Source organism: Scardinius erythrophthalmus, assembly GCF_964197995.2.
Source record: "Scardinius erythrophthalmus genome assembly, chromosome: 14".
Classification (NCBI taxonomy): Eukaryota; Metazoa; Chordata; class Actinopteri; order Cypriniformes; family Leuciscidae; genus Scardinius; species Scardinius erythrophthalmus.
In genome coordinates, this window is record NC_138234.1 from 1,090,986 (window position 1) to 1,109,141 (window position 18,156).

At 36.1% G+C, this 18,156-nt stretch overlaps 2 protein-coding genes across 4 annotated transcripts in view; one reads left to right on the forward strand and one right to left on the reverse strand.

Annotated features, from left to right (window-relative positions):
* LOC308702059 (uncharacterized protein) overlaps positions 1-9,010 on the reverse strand; it is a 9,223-nt gene extending 213 nt beyond the window's left edge. The window contains exons 1-7 of one of the 2 annotated variants that reach the window (XM_081384668.1): positions 8,828-8,967; positions 8,040-8,073; positions 6,146-6,198; positions 3,588-3,731; positions 2,944-2,988; positions 2,620-2,679; positions 1-86 (exon numbers count right to left, since the gene is read on the reverse strand). The exon at positions 1-86 is cut by the window's left edge and continues 213 nt beyond it. In XM_081384668.1, coding sequence (XP_081240794.1) covers positions 21-86; positions 2,620-2,679; positions 2,944-2,988; positions 3,588-3,731; positions 6,146-6,198; positions 8,040-8,073; positions 8,828-8,863 — 438 coding nt within the window. In that variant the 5' untranslated portion in view covers positions 8,864-8,967 and the 3' untranslated portion in view covers positions 1-20. Of the gene's footprint in view, positions 87-2,619; positions 2,680-2,943; positions 2,989-3,587; positions 3,732-6,145; positions 6,199-8,039; positions 8,074-8,827 lie in introns of both variants that reach the window. The other variant, XM_081384669.1, reaches the window with a different exon arrangement.
* mfap2 (microfibril associated protein 2) overlaps positions 1-18,156 on the forward strand; it is a 30,851-nt gene that overhangs the window by 10,582 nt on the left and 2,113 nt on the right. For both annotated transcript variants that reach the window (XM_081384660.1, XM_081384661.1), the window contains 7 exons: positions 12,902-12,943; positions 13,329-13,385; positions 13,484-13,513; positions 13,599-13,655; positions 13,779-13,820; positions 17,861-17,948; positions 18,035-18,108. In XM_081384660.1, coding sequence (XP_081240786.1) covers positions 12,902-12,943; positions 13,329-13,385; positions 13,484-13,513; positions 13,599-13,655; positions 13,779-13,820; positions 17,861-17,948; positions 18,035-18,108 — 390 coding nt within the window. The remainder of the gene's footprint in view (positions 1-12,901; positions 12,944-13,328; positions 13,386-13,483; positions 13,514-13,598; positions 13,656-13,778; positions 13,821-17,860; positions 17,949-18,034; positions 18,109-18,156) is intronic.

The following is an 18,156-nucleotide window of genomic DNA, read 5'->3' on the forward strand; positions in this document are numbered from 1 at the left end:
CCCAGAGTGGATGTAGTCCATCAGAGTTTTTTCCACAGCCTGGATCTCTTCTTTAGACCACTTTCTCCGTGGGTTTTGTGTAGATACTGAATAAAAGAAAAATAAATAGGCTATTAGTAATTGTGATTGGGATAAAAGTAATTGTTAACCCACACGACATGAACGTGAATAACATCAAATAAATACATGGTATTCAGTTTTTCTCTCATTGTCTCACAGTTTTATACATACTTTTTTGCTAAAATCTAGTTCGCATGGTTGAAAATCTGTAAATTCTGGCACATGTTTGCAAGCATGATACCTAGTAACAATATAAACAGTGATACTGTATTAAAAAGGACTATTTTGACAAAAATATCGCTGGTAATTTAGTCACTATCTAAGATGTGTATTGGATCTGGGCTGAAAATGGACAAAGCCAAACATGACAAAATATTTAGGTTTTATTGGTCATAACCATAAATGACTGCTTGGGAAATTGAAGAAGTAAATTTGTAGGACCTTTCCCTTTTCTTTTCTTTACATGTTTAAGCCTTTAGAAATGAAACATTTACGATATAGGACCTAATTAAAGCTGCACATAATGGGAGGGGTTTACCCAAGCTTAAATTATATTGGCCCACGGTGACCAACGGCAACAGATCTAAAAAAAACACAATTATAAGGATTTTGCTTGGAAATGAAAATATAATTACATATTTATGATCAATTTATTATATGGTGTAAATATACTGAAAAATATATGAAATACAATATATTGAATAATACACAAGGAATTGCCACTTTTCATTTATGAAAAATATATATTTAAAATATATTTACACTGTAAAATGTCATTAATTGAGTGTACTTCAAAAACACGAGGAACAAGATTTCCTTACATTTCTTAAGGGGGTGTTTTTATCAAAGTTGTAAGTTACTAGTACAAAGACTTAAGGGTGTTGGGACAATGATAGACTTTGTATTTATTTCTATTTATTAAACTGTAAATACTTTGTGCATGTCTGAAACTTCACTGAATATATGCATTTAAAAAAGAATAACTCCAATACAATTTAGATAAAGCAACATGTAGCATATTCTCAATGTTTCTTGATCTTCTGCTGGACTGAAGCACAGGCTCTGTTCTTCAGCACAAACCCTTTAAACCCCAACAGAACATTAAACACTAACAGGTCTGTGAAGATCTCAGCAGAGGAGGGTTAAACAGCTCCACAAACAGCATTACCAACTTCACTTATTACTAACCAGACTGACTTTATTTCTGTCAGACGTCTACACAAGTTCTTACTGAGAATTAACATTTAGATTTAGATTGAGATTTAGATGTTGATGATTTATTGAAAATAACATAATATTAGTCACCAGATTGTGATCAGTGTTTGATTTTAGTTGGGCTCTCGACTTTATAACATTATAACATCAGCAGAAGAACAAGAAACATTGAGAATATGCTGCATGTTGCTTTATTTAAAATGTAGAAATCTATTGAAGTGATTTCTATTAACTTCTATGTTAAGTTGATGTTTTTTTGTATTTATTCAGTAAAGTTCAGTGAATAAATACAAATAAATTCACAGTCATTGTCCCGACACTCTTTTGTATGTCATTCTATTAGAAACTTTCAAATTTGATTAAAACGCCCTTGAAATTTAAGCAAATCCATAAATGTTTTCCACGTTTTCGAAGTACACTCAACTAATGACATTTTACAGTGTAAATATATTGTGAATACATTTCTCCAATAAGTATATTTACACCATATACTTATCATAATATATTGATCATAAATATTGGAAATATATTTTCATTCCGTAAGGGTATCTAGTCGCGAGCCTGAATTCTCAGACAGTTCTGTCCAATACAACACTTGTAGATTAAGAAATGGTCCGTACACAGTCGCCGTATGGAGAGAAGTAGCCAGTAAAATAAGCACTTCCTCCACTTTGGATCTGCCATGCTGCTGTTACAAAGCTCCATCAGCACAGATCACTGAAACAAAGACGTTTTCCACTTTTCACCAAATTTGACCTCCACATTAAATTTAAAGGGTTAGTTCACCCAAAAATGAAACTTCTGTCATTAATTACTCTCCCTCATGTCGTTCCAAACCTGTTAGACCCTAGTTTATCTGCAAAACACAAATGAAGATATTTTTGATGAAATACGAGAGGATTCGGTCCTTACATAGGCAGCAACGTCACTACAACTTTCAAGGCCCAGAAAGGAAGTAAAGACATTGTTAAATAGTCCAAGTTATGAAGCGATGAGAAAACCTTTTGTGCACATATTTTAATAATGTCTTTATTAACTTTCTGGGCCTTGAAAGTTGCAATGGCATTGTTGCATATGAATGGATCAGAATCCTCTTAGATTGCGTCAAAAATAACTTCATTTGTGTTTCAAAGATGAACAAATGTCTTACGGGTTTGGAACAACATTATGGGGAGTAATTAATGACAGAATTCTTCCATTTTTAGGTGAACTAACCCTTTAAGGGAACCCTGTTGTCAATATAAATGGGTCTCTTTGTAGATTCCAATTAAAATGACTTAATTCTGACTTTCACAAAAAAATGGAAAGTGTGACATTTCATAAGACATTTGAAAAACAGCTTACCCTTTGTTGTGTGTGGTTTGTCCAAGTGCTTGCCAATTGGCTGCAGTTCTTTATCCTTGCCTGTTATAAAACATATGAGTACAACAGAGGAGACTTTAAATACAGATAATATACAGTAATGGCACAAAATGCTGACTAAATGGATACCAGTAATTGTGCCATACATCTAATTTACCAAATATATTGGGGTTTATTTTGATATGAAATGATATGAAAAAAAATAAAAGCAAGTGAAACCATGCAAATCATAAAGTACTGGTTCTTTAAAAGGAAAACAATATCAGAAGTCTTCATAATCCTCCTGTTTAATTTAAATCGTATTACCTTTGGATGGTTGTTCAACTTCATTAGTGGACTCCACTGATTTGTCTGGACAAATAATAGCTCTCTTAGTAAAAGAATATTAAACAAGCAATCCTAAATATCAGTAAGCACACTCAAACTGTTCTTCCAGTAATATTCTAACTAACTGTGCTCTAAAGACAGGATTGACAGGATAATACAGCAAAATATGAAGAGCTCGTCTCAATGTGTTGGAGCAATGGCGGGAGATCTCTGTGCGAGCCAGTTGAAGTTGGATGTCAGAGCTTTGCTGGGAAATTAGTTCAGCAGACTCTAAAACTTCTCGGTTTTAAAGGGAAGAAGAGCTATCAAGAACATTCATGAGGCTTCTGAAGAGGCCTTGCAATGGGCGGATCTGTGGCTTTATTTTGGGGAACCCTGTGGCTCACTGTCTAGGGTACAGACTGAGCACTGTGACCTGGGCTCAAATCTAACCCAGGCCCTCTACTGCATGCCAACAAATTACCAATGTGTGGGCCAACTGCTGACTAGAAGGGCCTGCTGACTGAAAACGGCAAGCTCAATGTTATGATGTTGAAAAATGCCCCAACGTTCACTTGTTTTACGAACATAAGAATGACCTAGCAACCGAAGGTATATAAACGAAAGCATTTAATACAACTAACCTTTGTTTTCATGCTCTGATATAAAAACATGGTCTTCTCCCGTTCATCATTTACAGTTTTTGTGTGCGCCTTCATGTATCGGTATTCACAAGCATTGTGATGTGCTCTAAGTTTCTGGAGGTGACCCAAGTGACAGCTTTGAACCTACAAAACAAACAAACAAAAAAGGTTTTTGGAAGCTTTTCTTTTGCCATTTATGCTACCTCCAGAACTGAACCTTCAAATAAGGATTTATTGTTGACAGTAGGGCTGTTGGAACGAATTCCGAAATTCGAATATAATTCGAATATTTAAAAAATCAATACTATTCGAATGCTGAAGTTCCTATTCGAATATTGCTTTTGTACATTTAAAAAAAAAATGCAATCTTGCCTTTCTTGTGCGCATGTGAAAATGAAATGCTTTTGTTTCGTCAGATGAACAATAACGTTTTTGAATCGTAACACAATTGTGCACGTTATCCACGCACGCAGTATCATAACAATACTGTCAAAAATCGCGGAGAGCAATGTCTGCACGAAAACGGAGATCACCACTCCTGACAATTTGAGAAGCGATGTGTTGAAGGTGTTTGGATTTCAAACCCTTAATGGAAAAACTGACAACGTTACACCCTGACAAATCTGTCCGAGGAACCGCCGCTAAAACAGGCAAGAATTATTCTTTTCTACCTCTCTCCTCATCACGGTTACGAGCTGTCCGCACGTTAAGGGATTATAGCGAGGCGGTTGTTATAGCGAATAACAACCCCGACAGGCTGAACTTATTACATGGCTATACAAAATAAATAAACAATTTGACACAAAATATTGATTTAAAAAGGAGTTTATTGATTTAAAAACGATTGTACTGCTTCCGCTAAAGAACATAGACCGTTCCGCGTCCATAGCAACGCTGTTTTTCATGGCAATGCGTGTTATACTTCGCACTCGCAGCGGTCTGTTATCAAGAAATAACAGACCGCATCAAAGAGTATAGAAGTACTTCTATACTCTTTGACAGCATTCTACATTAGAATTCAACCAAGCCATGTAATAAAAGGCAATAACAGACAAACTGACACGGTTTATCTGTGAAGATATGAGACCGATCAACATCACGCATTGGCGATCCATAAGACTGTGTAATGTCGTAAATATTAATAATAGGATACATTTGAGCATTTAATATTCGAATATTATTCGAATATTGAATAAAATAAGGAATGGAATTCGAATAGCATTATAGAGGAAGATTGACAGCCCTAGTTGACAGCAAACACTCTACCATGTGAGCCACAGGGGATCCCCTATATTCCACGGAACAACTCATAAAGAGCAGCAAAATAAAAGGATAAAATAGAATTAAAATAGAATTTCTCAAATTAGAAATGTCTTAGTTATGGATACAGTGCCCTGTAACACAATTGTGACCCTGGACCACAAAACCACAAAAATCTGAATACATAATCTTTCCATTGATGCATGGTTTGCCAGGACAGGACAATATTTGGCTGAGATACAACTATTTGAAAATCTGGAATCTGAGGGTCCAGAAAAATCGGAATATTGAGAAAATCGCCTTTAAAGTTGTCCATTTCTATTGGCGATTGTGCTGCATCCACTCACAAAAATAAATGTTTTATATATTTGAGGTAGATAAGAATAGGACAGAGGCTGCACTATGCATAAACGTTTTTTATTCGTTGCACAACGTTTATGCATAGTGCGGCCTCTGTCCTATTCTTATGTATTATATTTTTAGGCCAGCACTCTAAAAAGTGTATTATCAAAAATTGAGTGAAGCCTGCTCCTATCCTCATTAACCATATATTTGAGGTAGGAAATTTACAAAATATCTTCATGGATCATAATCTTTACTTAATATCCTAATGATTTTTCGCATAAGAAAAATCGATAATTTTGACCCATACAGTGTATTGTTGGCTATTGCCACAAATATACCCGTGCAACTTAAGACTGGTTTTGTGATCCAGCGTCACAATTGTGTTTGTCCGGTATAGGTTCAGTTGGTTGCCAACTATATAGTTAGTTAGTTGATAAATTTGTTGTCTTGTCAATCAGTTAGTCAGTCAGCTCCTTTACTGAACACAATAATTACATTATAACATACTTTACACTGCTGTTGGATGAATCAAATTAAAATAGCATGCTTTTTAATGCGTCTAACGAAGTTATTTCATTTTCAGAAAAACCTGTTCCCTTATATGGGTCATTAGCTGAGACCTTAATCTAGAAATATATCAATTTATAATAATGTAGTATTAAATAATAAAAACTAAAAACTAACTTCTAAAACTGTTTTGTCCCTTACCTCAACCAACAGTTTTATTTATATAACCCTGATGGCAGATGGCAGATTCTTCTAGAATGATCATTTTTATCAAGCTTGTATATTTAAATTCAATAATTTCACTTAAATGACAATGAAGATTACCTATTAATTGTAATTTAAGTGAAATTACAGAACTTAAATATACAAGCTTGATAAAAATGATCATTCTAGAAGAAAATTTCAGATGGCAGATATATATATGTTTATCTGTGGATATAGCCTACCTTTGTTTTCTCTTCTGTCACATCATCTGTCACATCATCTGTCACATCATTCACTGCAATGTAAATCACAAAGACAAAAAAAGTATTGTTATTTAAAATATTTTTCCATTTTACTTCCTCCTACTATAGCCCTTATGCACCAGAGAAACAAGCGCGCTGCATCTTTAGAATATTGTCTTTGAACTTCCGTTTTTGCGGACGCTCTGTATATCTCTCTGGCATTCGCTCTCCAGGAGTAATTAGCTTTTGAAGTGGATTTTCTTAATGTAAAGTTAACGAAGATGTCTTAACAAATGTCAGTAGAACGGGAAGATTTTAAAACGAGCCGTTCATTCATAAATAGACAAGATCGCTGTGAAAATACAGACCGGAAGACAAAAGACAACGAGCTACATAAGGTCTATAGGATTAGGCTTAAACAAGAGAATCATCAGTATCGAATAACAAACTAATACATTTAAAATAAGTATATCAAAATAAGGCTGATATCAATGACACCAATTTAGCAAAACCTGTATTTACCACAAATTTAATGTGAACTGTGACTTTTAATTTCATACAATGATAAAAAATTACAACAAAAACTTAACTATCGTATCGGCTGAAATTGACAGTACACAGGACAACATGTTGTATTTCCTCAGCACGAAGTTAATTATATCAGTGGTTCAGTAACTGGACATTACTAACATGTCAAGTTTAGGGATAATTGGCCAAATTTATTTAGCCATTAGAAATTCATTTTCACCAACGATGAATGCATGTAAAATACATTTTTTAGATATCAGCGAGGTATTTTTTTATCTTTATATTGAACATGAAGAAAAGTACACTTGGTTTCACAATAACATGATCATATGGCTAGACATATTTATCTCGTTTAATGCCACAATACCAAATCTTCTGTCCTTTGAAAGCGTCTCAAATGTTTAACAAAAAAGTAAAAATACTGAAATGTTTTTTTAAATGAACTTTTTCACTAAAATAAGCAGATATAATCACCTACTTGACTTTAATTTCTAACAGATGATCTGTTTTATTTTTTTATCAAACCGTAAAGAAAATGTACAGATCAAGTTATAACAAAAAAAATGTAAGTTTACAAAAATCAACCTTAGATTATATTAATTACTACAATCATCCCTTAATTACTTTGTGATAATGTAGTGGCCTCTAAACTTCTATTTAAACTGACCGGTTATTAATTAAAACATTATTTACCTAAACAAAAGATAGCAGATTAAAAAATTGAATTTCATGCACATCCATGAACTTGGCATGGTGTTGCAAGAGAATGAAAGGAGGGCGCATGGGGGGCTATGATGGATATTTCTTTTTCTCCAAGATTGTGCTTTTAAAAACCTTGGTTACTCTGGCTCATTAAGCTACATATATAAGCTTTAAGAATTAGGCTATTTTAAGTAATAAATGACGCACTACAATTTGACATAGCGTACCACAAATGAGTAAAATGTGTTTTGTAACCTACTATGTGCGTTCGATATAGAGGCGATGTCAAAAGCGTCAGTATATGACGCCCTAGGATTAGAATGCCCAAGGCGTCATATACTGACGCTTTTGACATCGCCTCTATATCGAACGCACATGGCACCCTTTAGCGTCAATATGAGACGCAGATAGATATGGGCCAGAAGGCGCGTCAGTATATGACGCCCTAGGATGAGAATGCCCAAGGCGTCATATACTGACGCTTTTGACATCGCCTCTATATCGAACGCACATGGCACCCTTTAGCGTCAATATGAGACGCAGATAGATATGGGCCAGAAGGCGCGTCAGTATATGACGCCCTAGGATGCCATGTGCGTTCGATGTAGACGCGACGTCAAAAGCAACTGACGCCCTAGAGTGAGAATGCGTTGCATTATCTCACCTGTGCATCCAGAGCTGCCATTCGTAACGTTAGTCTGCAAGCACATGTGTCATAGACAGTCAGACATCATGGTCAAACATCACATTACACTGTATTTAAAACTGCAATGATAAAATTTGGCAATGTATTAAAGTAATTGACACTGTAACATAAGCCAATACAATACTGAAAATAAATGCCATTTATTGTCTGATCTTGAAAACTGCATTACAGAAGTAGAAAAAATTGTTCTGAATTTATTAAACTTCCCTCTTGCTTTTTTGAAACCCATTATTAGTGTTTATAGTGATAAAACGCATGAATCTCAGGCCTGGCCTCAGACTCCTCATGGCTGCACGTGTAGGCCGCAAAAGATCCAACTCCTGGCCATCTCACATTAATGTTACCAAAAGTGAGCTAAACATCTAGGTGAAGTAACAGGGACGCAAAATATGTCTTTCAGAAGTAACAAAGACAACAACATATTAAATTAGGCGAAGTTTAAAAGCGGATTACCGCTAAAAATGCAGTCACCTATGCAATCCTAACTGTGGCCTTAAAACATGAGCTTAAGACTCTTAGGAATCTAAAGCCCTAATTAATATATTATTGTTAGACTATCATTATTTTCATTTTGGTAGATTAATCTATACTTTATGCAAAGCTGCTTTGAGATTATGATTAATGTGAAAAGCGCTATGGAAAATAAAATGACGTGACATTTACGTTACGATATATGTGCAAACAATAAGTTAAATAAACAGCACCATATTATTTTGAGAACCTTGTACAAAAAGTCAAAAACTTACTTTTTCGTCGGATGTCTCGTCTCCTCTCGTCTCCATCTCGCCGTGTCCGTCTCATCCCTGCCTCTCGAGCATCTGAGTGTCGCAGGTGTGAGACGCGGGGGGGGGGGGAGACCCGGGAGAGTGGGGGAGGGGACGGTCGCGGTGGGGACTCGAACCTCAGGTTCTGTGTGATCTGGGTCCGCCATTACTGACATTCACTCGGCGCACTATATATATAGCTATGTTTATTACCCGCGAAAAAAAAAATTCTTGTGCAGTTTTTGTATTATTTTAAAAAATGATGTATGCACATATGCTCTGATAATATAGTGTATAGGATATATGATGTTATAAAAGAAATACATTTTCTGCTCAAATTCAGATATGTTTTTTTTTAAGTACAAATAAAATTTCAGAATGTAGATGTTAAAATACATATTAAATGTGATATTTAAAAAAAACACATTAATGAATGGAACCAATTTGGAACTTTTAAAACAACTCACAAAAAGATTGACATTCATAAAAATAAAAAAAAATAAAAAAAATATTAGTAGACCTTGTACTCACCAGAACAGATATTATTTTTACCCTCTGAGAGGAGATCAAATAAATAAAATAGGTTTGAAAGCAGTGAGGCTTATTATGGATACGAGGCCTCCGCACACGATAACGTCCTTTAGAAACTGTGTATACTGATTCTGAAACTCTTTAACTGCATTCTCCTCCTCACTACTGTTAAAATAACAACAAACATCTTCACAGAAAGTGCTCTCCTTGCTGTTCAAGATAATGACTGACACCATGTATTGCTAGCACTTCTCCTGCTACTGCTTTCTCTCCAGACACACTGCTTGTTGTATTCCTCATTAGTCGCTCTGGATAAAAGCGTCTGCTAAATTAATAAATGTACATGTAAATGCGCTCACCTAAACAGCAGTTCGCCAGGTAGAGGAGAATGGAGAGAGACTTTATTTGCAAACTACATAAATTAACTGTCAATTCAAGTTAAAAACACTATCACGTGATTTCATTTATGGTAAGAATAACACATAGTAAAAATAATTCAACAAACGCTGAAGCAGTTTCTCCACACTGGGAACCCTTCCGGCTCAGCACTGGTGCAGATTCTCCCACAATGACATGAAACTACTTAGAGTAACACCTAACTTAAACAGAAATAAGAGTGTGTTGTAGACATTTACGTTTGCATGCACAGTACTGCATACATCCATACACTGGTGTGTGTTAGACTAGTGATTATGACACAGTGCTCATCATGTCCAGGATCTGAGTTCACCTGGTCAGATTAGCCATAATGATTTAGCACCTGCTCTCACCAACATCTGGACCCAGAGGTCAATGTGCAGCTAGGGTTAGGGTTAGGGTTAGGGTTAAGGTCAGGGAGAGGTACTGGTCCACCACATCCAGATGCTGACAGCATTAGGGTTAGGGTGGGGTCGGGTCAGGTTAGGGTCAGGGTACTGGTCCACCACATCCAGATGCTGACAGCACCTCTGCTTCATGCCCTGCTGGCTCTATTATCTGCTCTGCTAACAGGACTGGTGATGGTCAGTCCTCCACTGTGGCCTGTGGCTGCTCCTGCTGTGACACTGGGAACGGGAGCGCAGACGCTGGCACATGCTTACCTCAGCAGCACAGGGGCATTAGCCATGTTCTTAGCTAGCCATCATTGCCCCTCTTCTGCTTTACAGCAGCACATCTCGATGCTGGATCAGTAGATTATTTCTACATCTGTTTATCTCTCACGCTGTGCTGTTCACTTCCGTTAGCTTCATGAGAAGAGCTGTGTCTGGCCCGTTCTCTCACACTGAGCACTCTTCTGCTGAGAGTTCTGCTAAAGCAGTGTCAGTCTCTCTCTGCTAGCTCACAGCATCTAGTAAGGCACACGGTGTTGAAGACTATATAAACTGTGAGATATGAGGTATGATGAGGGTGTAATGTGCTGCTAGGGTTAGGGTTAGGGAGAGGTAAGGCACAGGGTGTTGAAGACTACTGATATACTGTGAGATATGAGGTGTGATGAGGGTGTCATGTGCAGCTCTGTTAGCCTAGCGGCTAGCATTTACCAGATAATAAAGGCATGAAACATTTTTATAAATAGTGTGTTAGTAGTTCACTTTTAAGGCTTTTGAGAGAGCACAGAGAATGTGTGTATCAAATATCACACCATTTGTGCAAAGGAATTACAAAAACAGACCAAAATATGTTGAATCCCATTTGTGATATACTTAATTAAAAAAGCCAGAAGATTAGAAATAACAGCAGCTGACAATTTTAGAAACAAAGATTGTATATTGTCAGGGCCTGTTCATTTATTAATATATATATATGCTCCTCTTTGATTCTGTGTAATGTATGCAGAAAGGCTCTGTCAGAAGGGTATCCCAGAGTGGAAAAACTATTATCATTTACTGATCATGATTTAATTAGTTTAGAATTAAATGATAATTACATATTATAGTAATGATATAATAATGTATTATAATTACATTAACAAAATCACTTTGGAGTGTTTTTAACTAATTAATTAATTAGTTAATTAATTATTAATTAATTTAATTAATTGATTTAGATTTAGTATATAATCCCCCCCCCCAATACAACAGTCCACGGAGAGGCGAGACTGAAACCCTGGAGTTGGCAAACCTCATTTGATTTCTTTCCTATTGTCATCAATAATGAGTATATGAATATAGATACTGTAGATCCCTGATTAATTACATGAATGGCATTTTTAAGAGATCTGTTGTATTCTAATCATTTGAAGAATTTGCTAAATTAAAAAAATAATATTTAGTTTGTGGCTCAGTCTATCCAGAATCTTCATTCTAGTGTATCAACAGTAAATTTATTTAATTATGTTTATTTTATAAAGTAATATAAATAACTAAATAGTATACTAATATCCAGTATAAATATATATATATATACCCTATTAACTCATATCTTACTATTACTATTATTAAATACTTTAATTTCATTATTGACCAATACCCCCAATAGGGCGCTAGAGAGTGACACACTTTTCAAGAACAATGTGACTCGTGGGGACAGCAATACTCTGTGTGACCACCAGGGGCGCATAGATACACACTCACACAGATTTTTGTCTTGAAAACGGTCCTCATGAGGACTTCAGAAAAAACTGCATGGGGCGGGTCTAGACACTGTCTGGGAGGTGCCTAGGGGGCTTTGCCGGTGGGGACCTCAATTTAGGTCCCCACGGTGACACGAGTCCCCACGAGTCTGTGTGCATTCAGGTTGAAGTCCCCACCGGGATAGAAGAACAAGAACACACACACACACACACACACACACACACACACACAGATAGATAGATAGATAGATAGATAGATAGATAGATGATGGATACATAGATAGATAGATGATGGATAGATAGATAGATAGATAGATAGATAGATAGACAGATAGATAGATGATGGATAGATAGATAGATAGATAGATGATGGATAGATAGATAGATAGATAGATAGATAGATAGATAGATAGATAGATAGATAGATAGATAGATAGACAGATAGATAGACATAGATAGATAGACATAGATAGATAGATAGATAGATAGACAGACAGACAGACAGACAGACAGACAGACAGACAGACAGACAGACAGACAGACAGACAGACAGACAGACAGACAGACAGACAGACAGACAGACAGACAGACAGACAGACAGACAGACAGATAGATAGATAGATAGATAGATAGATAGACAGACAGACAGACAGATAGATAGATAGATAGATAGATAGATAGATAGATAGATAGATAGATAGATAGATAGATAGATGATGGATAGATAGATAGATAGATAGATGATGGATAGATAGATAGATAGATAGATAGATAGATAGATAGATAGATAGATAGACAGACAGATAGACATAGATAGATAGATAGATAGATAGATAGATAGATAGATAGATAGATAGATAGATAGATAGATAGATAGATAGATAGATAGATAGATAGATAGATAGATGATGGATAGATAGATGACCAGGAGTAAATGAGAACTACAATAATTTTTTGTGGGTTTATTTCTACAGACACTATGAAACTCTGTTACCTGCTTCTGCTGTCAGTGCCAGGTGAGACTCTCACACACTCTCTCTCTCTCTCTCTCTCTCTCTCTCTCTCTCACACACACACACACACACACACACACACACACACACACTCTCTCTCTCTCACACACACACACACACACACACACACACACACACACACACACACACACACACACACACACACACACACACTCTCTCTTTCTCACTCACACACACACACACTCTCTCTCTCTCACACACACACACACACACACACACACACACACACACACACACACACACACACACACACACACACACACACACACACACACACACACACTCTCTCTTTCTCACACACACACTCTCTCTTTCTCACACACACACTCAAACACACACACACGCTCTCTGATGGTTTGTTCTGCAGGTCTGGTTCTGGTTCAGGCTCAGGATCCGAACTATGACGATTATACAGAAATGTTTGGTGAGTCGATCACTGGGTTCGGGTTCTGACTGTGTGTCTGTTAATGAATAATGATGCACAAACACTAAACATGGATTATTTATGTTTGATCTCAACAGATAACAGCAACAGTTATGATTCATACGCCTGTAAGTGTCCCGTAGAGATCATAGATCATCCTCAAGGAGAAATATGTCTCAAATGCGTTCATATATCTGTAGTTTCTGTCCTCAGATCGAGCCGTTTCTCAGCAGCGTCTCCAAGCTCAGACTGCAGGACCAGGACAGACCGGTGCGTTACTTATTCTCTATTTTATTTGATTTTCAGTTGTTATATTTTCTTTTTTGTTTAGGTGTTTTTAATTCTGCTATATAAATAAAATATAAGTCTAATATAAGAGTGTTTTTCTTCCAGCGGTGGACTTCCAGACGGAGCCGACTGAACCGGGGCCGCTGGGTAAGAGCAGGTTTACTGCAGCGTTAGTATAAACTCACAATCGCGAGAAAAAAGTCTGAATTGTGAGAAACTCGCAACAGAGAAAAGTCAGAATTGCAATAGTGTAATACTGACTTTTTTCTCTCAGTTGTTAGTTTCTCGCAATTCTGACTTTTTTCTCTCTGTTGTGAGTTTCTCACAATTCTGACTTTTCTGTTGTTTCTCGCAATTCAGACTTTTTTCCCGCAATTACGAGTTTCTCGCAATTCAGATTTTTTCTCGCGATTGTGACTCACAATTCAGACTTTTTTTTTCGGAATTGTGAGTTTCTCTCAATTCAGATTTTTTCCTCGCAATTACGAGTTTCTCGCAATTCTGACTTTTTTCTCGCAATTCCAACTTTTCTCTCAGTTTCAAGTTTCTTGCAATTCATAATAATAATAATAATAATGCATAAGTTTTATATAGCGCTTTTCAAGGAACGCAAAGACGCTTTACAAATGAAACAAACAAACAAAACAAACAAAAAATGAGAGTGCTACTGTAGATTGTAGGCGAGCTGAAACAGGTGAGTTTTGAGCAGGTTTTTGTAGGTGGTCAGTGAGTCCGAGTTTCTGATGTGGATGGGGAGTGAATTCCAAAGGGTGGGAGCAGCGATGGCAAAAGCTCGATCTCCCAAGGTTCGGTACTTTGATTTGGTGATGGGTTTGAGAAGGTTTAAGTCGGCAGAGCGGAGGCGTCGGGAGGGGCGGTGGTGCTGCAAGAGGTCTGTAAGGTATGGAGGGGCCAAGTTATTGAGGGCTTTGTAGGTGATGAGCAGAACTTTGTAATGGATGCGCTGTTGTACAGGGAGCCAGTGAAGCTGTTGAAGGACGGGGGTGACGTGCTCTCTGGAGCGGGTGTGGGTGAGGAGACGGGCAGCGGAGTTTTGAACATATTGCAGTTTTTGTAAATCAGAGGAAGGGAGACCATTTTTTCCTCGCAATTACGAGTTTCTCGCAATTCTGACTTTTTTCTCGCAATTCTGACTTTTTTCTCGCAATTCCAACTTTTCTCTCAGTTTCAAGTTTCTTGCAATTCAGACTTTTTTCTCTCAGTTGCGAGTTTCTCGCAATTCAGATTTTTTCTCGTGATTGTGACTCACAATTCAGACTTTTTTTTCCGCAATTGTGCGTTTCTCGCAATTCAGACTTTTTCCTCATAATTACGAGTTTCTTGCAATTCTGACTTTTTTCTTGCAATTCCGACTTTTCTCTCAGTTGCAAGTTTCTCGCAATTCAGATTTTTTCTCGCGATTGCGACTCACAATTCAGTCTTTTTTTCCGCAATTGTGCATTTCTCGCAATTCACTTTTTCCTCGTAATTACAAGTTTCTCGCAATTCTGACTTTTTTCTCGCAATTCTGACTTTTTTCTCGCAATTCCAACTTTTCTCTCAGTTTCAAGTTTCTTGCAATTCAGACTTTTTTCTCTCAGTTGCGAATTTCTCGCTATTCAGATTTTTTCTCGTGATTGTGACTCACAATTCAGACTTTTTTTTCCGCAATTGTGCGTTTCTCGCAATTCAGACTTTTTCCTCGTAATTACGAGTTTCTTGCAATTCTGACTTTTTTCTTGCAATTCCGACTTTTCTCTCAGTTGCAAGTTTCTCGCAATTCAGATTTTTTCTCGCGATTGTGACTCACAATTCAGTCTTTTTTTCCGCAATTGTGCATTTCTCGCAATTCACTTTTTCCTCGTAATTACAAGTTTCTCGCAATTCTGACTTTTTTCTCGCAATTGCAACTTTTTATCAGAATTTTGAGATATAAACTCAGGATAGCAAAAAAAAGTCACAATTGTCAAAAGTCGCAACTACCTTATTTATTTTTATTCCGTGGGGGAAAAAAGCTTTCATAGTTATGCGTTTTGAATAACCTTCAACTTTTTTTTTTTTTTTTTTAAAGTATGTGGTTTTCCTTTTTAGTGTGTGTTTTTGTCCAGAATATGACCAGGGGGCTGTTCCATAAACCAAGATTAGAGTATAAGCCAGGCTTATTTCGGTTAGTCAGGCTTATTTTTGGTAGATTCGGTTTCATAAATCAAACTTAAAAAAGTTCAAACTCAGTTACCCCGGCAACTTATGCTGGGAAACTAGCCTGGTCCAGGGCAGGCTAACTGTCAGGCTAAGCCTCAGTTGTTACACAGATCCTCTAACACTGACCAACAAGAACACAATGATATTACCACTGACACTCTCTCATACCATTATTGGACTTTATTAACCACTATTAGTCCAAAAATAAATACACAGTATACAGAAAATCAACTTAAATAAGGCTACAATGATAATATATATATATATATATATATATATATATATATATATATATATATATATATATATATATATATATATATATATATATATATATATATATACTACAGGTTTTCTTTTTTTACTGGCTGAATGTTTTGTTCTCAAGATTTAATTAGATTGTTTTAAAGATTTATGAATACATTTCTCTCTGGTTTTGTTTGGCAGCTGTAGTACATGTTTATGATTAGAAGAACATTAGAACACAATCTAAAAAAAGCTTTGTAAAGCATAAGTTAAAATCACAAAATTAAAAATAAATAATTACAAAAACAGAGTATAAATTTTAACTGTAAGATGTACTTTATTATGTCTTTCAATTCAAACACATTTAACACAATTATACAAATTTACAGTTCCTTTAAAGACATCATATTTTCCCCCAATAAATATTCCTTATTTTTCCTTCTACTTTTTTTCTTTTGTGATAATACCCACCAACACATAGCCTAAAAACACACATGAATAGAACAATAACCAAAAAGTTCATAGACACTTTTACATATGATTTAAGGGGGAAAAGACAAAAAACAATAAATAAATAGTAATAAAAATTTAACATTAACATATTTATATCAAACTCTTATAATGACATATAATTCCTAATAGTTATTCAAGTAATATTATTTGAATATCAAATATTCAATATTAAATAAGTAAATAAATAAAATAACAAATTACTAGAAATAAAAGGGAGGGAGTGTTATATAAAAATGTAGTTAATAATATATATTCCTTTATTTTATGGAATATTCTTTGATTTTAGAGTTGCACATATCTTTTCAAAATGTATACATTTGCTCTTAATTTAATGTTATCCTCTCCATAATGTACTTTAGAAATTAAATCTACTCATTTAAAACAGGGGATTCTTGATTTGCAAAAAAAATATTGCATTAAAAGCTGTAATTCTCAGCATTCTAAATAAGTATACATCATCTTTATTAAGTAGCATAGGTCCTATACCCAAAACTATATTTTGTATCTTTATATATTTAGTTTCTTAAAATAAACTTCCCTGAATTAAAGGCTACTTCACTGAAGTAGGCTACTTCTGTTCGCTAGAAGTTCAGTGCAACTTATCCAACATCCTAAAGATAAATTATTATAATTAGAAAATATTTGTAGTGTTATAAAATATCGCATATTAATTTTCCAAGCAAAATGTATATTTTAGTCAGAATTATTGCGCTCCTATTTGGCGCGTATGCGCGCAGCAGCGCTCGTTCAATATGAAAATTTGCAGCAAAATGGATACATTTGCATGACTTTCTAACATTTACAGATGGAGAATATAACTGTAAAATGTCCGTTTTGAACTAAGGGGAGGGGGGGGGCATGTCACAAACGCATAAAACAGCACAAAATATACGCTGTTTGATGGTGGATCGATTTGATCCACGATCGACCTCTAGGGCTGCTTCAGAAACGCGTGCACACGCAATTATCTAGACTAGATAAACCTGGATCAAATTAGTGAGATTGCGTGAGCTTCAATTACCTTTTATGAAACCACTTTAGCCCCAACTCATTTGTTAGGCTCATTCAAGTCCGGTTTTGGAGTTTAATCCCCGCTTTTCTAAGCGGCTTTTATGGAACAGCCCCCAGGTCCCTTAGCGGATGTGTGTGTGCTGCTCACCACATTGATCTTCTGAATCAGAGCGTGAGAAATAAGACTCGTTGATGTGTTTGTTGTGTGTTTTCAGACTGTCGTGAGGAACAGTATCCCTGCACTCGTCTCTATTCTGTCCATCAGCCGTGTAAACAGTGTCTCAACAGCATCTGCTTCTACAGGTCAGCACACACACACACACACACTCTTATTTCAGTTTTTAATAGTTGTAGTGAACTGTAACCGCCTCGTGGTGTTTGTGTCTCAGTCTGCGCAGGGTTTATGTGATAAATAAGGAGATCTGTGTGAGGACTGTGTGTGCCCACGAGGAGCTGATGAGAGGTGAGTGTGTGTGTGTGTGTGTGTGTCGTCTTGCACTCGTTCAGTGAA